The 2,500-nt window shown below is 52.1% G+C and overlaps 1 protein-coding gene across 3 annotated transcripts in view; it reads left to right on the forward strand.

The window, feature by feature from the left end:
• The window catches only part of LOC311342098 (unconventional myosin-Ic-like), a 68,757-nt gene that overhangs the window by 53,238 nt on the left and 13,019 nt on the right, over positions 1-2,500 (forward strand). For all 3 annotated transcript variants that reach the window (XM_084466931.1, XM_084466932.1, XM_084466933.1), the window contains one exon: positions 1,011-1,095. In XM_084466931.1, the coding sequence (XP_084323057.1) occupies positions 1,011-1,095 (85 nt within the window). The remainder of the gene's footprint in view (positions 1-1,010; positions 1,096-2,500) is intronic.

The following is a 2,500-nucleotide window of genomic DNA, read 5'->3' on the forward strand; positions in this document are numbered from 1 at the left end:
GTAAAGGTTGAGTCGTCTCAAAGTAAATCAATTGACGAACGAAACGATACGACGTAGGACCGACTTATCTGACGGGCGGATTAGATGTTGACGATGGTATCATAAATTCATCTCTGAAAATACTTTTATCTTCATGACAGTTAGGGTCACACACACAATTATATTGACTGTATAATATTCTGTATACTATCTCACTATTGTATCAAGGGCGTTAAACGTCTGTTGCTCTTATGTGAGTGTATCTGTGTGTATCTGTGTGTATCTGTGTGTATCTGTGTGTATCTGTGTGTATCTGTGTGTATCTGTGTGTATCTGTGTGTATCTGTGTGTTTTGTGTGTTTGTTAGTGATGATGTTTTGTAATTAAATGTCTGGGACATACATGACCATTCACCATTTAGTTGAGATAAAATAAGCTATTCTAAGGCCTGTGTTCATGACGGGTCGGTGAGGGTGAGGGTAGCAGGATGAGGGACTGAGGGTGAGGGTAGCAGGATGAGGGACTGAGGGTGAGGGTAGCAGGATGAGGGACTGAGGGTGAGGGTAGCAGGATGAGGGACTGAGGGTGAGGGTAGCAGGATGAGGGGCTGGTTAAGGTGAGGGCAGCAGGATGAGGGGCTGGTTAAGGTGAGGGCAGCAGGATGAGGGGCTGGTTAAGGTGAGGGCAGCAGGATGAGGGGCTGGTTAAGGTGAGGGCAGCAGGATGAGGGGCTGGTTAAGGTGAGGGCAGCAGGATGAGGGGCTGGTTAAGGTGAGGGCAGCAGGATGAGGGGCTGGTTAAGGTGAGGGCAGCAGGATGAGGGGCTGGTTAAGGTGAGGGCAGCAGGATGAGAGACTGGTTAAGGTGAGGGCAGGCAGTAGCTCAGGAGGTACAGCGGGTTGACTGGTGACCTGAAGGTTGCTGGTTGGATCCCCGCCTGTGTCCCTGAGCGAGACGCCTCCCCCCGACCGCTCCTGACCCGCCGGCTGCCTTGCGTGGTCGACTCTGAATGTAAACGTGTGGTCCTGCAGCCATCCGGATCGAGGCGTGGTGGAGGGGGATCCTGGCCCGGAGGAGGGCGCAGCAACGGAGGAAAGCAGCCGACACCATCCGCAGGTAGAGAGAGAGGAGGGGTCCTGAGGCCACCAGCAGGGGGCAGGCTGTAGCCTTCAGGTAGAGAGAGGAGGGGTTCTGAGGCCACCAGCAGGGGGCAGGCTGTAGCCTTCAGGTAGAGAGAGGAGGGGTTCTGAGGCCACCAGCAGGGGGCAGGCTGTAGCCTTCAGGTAGAGAGAGGAGGGGTTCTGAGGCCACCAGCAGGGGGCAGGCTGTAGCCTTCAGGTAGAGAGAGGAGGGGTTCTGAGGCCACCAGCAGGGGGCAGGCTGTAGCCTTCAGGTAGAGAGAGGAGGGGTTCTCAGGCTTTAACCGTCACTTCTCCATCGGTCTGTCATGGATGATTTTTTCCTAACTGTATAACTCATGGAAAATGGGAACAATTTTACACAATATTATGTGATTTCAACTTTCACATGCAGCGTTTGATCATTTAGTTTCTCTGAGTGCTTCACTCATCCTTACTTACTGTCACAGGCGCTCTGATCAAAGATAGAAAAGGAAGAAAAATGAATCAAAGTAAGAACCATAGAGTCTAGAAATGAAACACGCAAGACAAATATCAACACAGCACTACAGCAAAGACCATATCTCACTGTGACCTATAGAGACTCTGCTGGCTACAGACGGTCCTCCTGTCCTCAGTGTGACCTATAGAGACTCTGCTGGCTACAGAAGGTCCTCCTGTCCTCACTGTGACCTATAGAGACTCTGCTGGCTACAGAAGGTCCTCCTGTCCTCAGTGTGACCTATAGAGACTCTGCTGGCTACAGACGGTCCTCCTGTCCTCCTCACTGTGACCTATAGAGACTCTGCTGGCTACAGACGGTCCTCCTGTCCTCAGTGTGACCTATAGAGACTCTGCTGGCTACAGAAGGTCCTCCTGTCCTCAATGTGACCTATAGAGACTCTGCTGGCTACAGACGGTCCTCCTGTCCTCCTCAATGTGACCTATAGAGACTCTGCTGGCTACAGAAGGTCCTCCTGTCCTCCTCAATGTGACCTATAGAGACTCTGCTGGCTACAGAAGGTCCTCCTGTCCTCCTCAATGTGACCTATAGAGACTCTGCTGGCTACAGAAGGTCCTCCTGTCCTCCTCAATGTGACCTATAGAGACTCTGCTGGCTACAGAAGGTCCTCCTGTCCTCCTCAATGTGACCTATAGAGACTCTGCTGGCTACAGAAGGTCCTCCTGTCCTCCTCAATGTGACCTATAGAGACTCTGCTGGCTACAGAAGGTCCTCCTGTCCTCCTCAATGTGACCTATAGAGACTCTGCTGGCTACAGAAGGTCCTCCTGTCCTCCTCAATGTGACCTATAGAGACTCTGCTGGCTACAGAAGGTCCTCCTGTCCTCCTCAATGTGACCTATAGAGACTCTGCTGGCTACAGAAGGTCCTCCTGTCCTCCT

This window comes from Micromesistius poutassou (assembly GCF_964030765.1).
Source record: "Micromesistius poutassou genome assembly, chromosome: 4".
Lineage (NCBI taxonomy): Eukaryota > Metazoa > Chordata > Actinopteri > Gadiformes > Gadidae > Micromesistius > Micromesistius poutassou.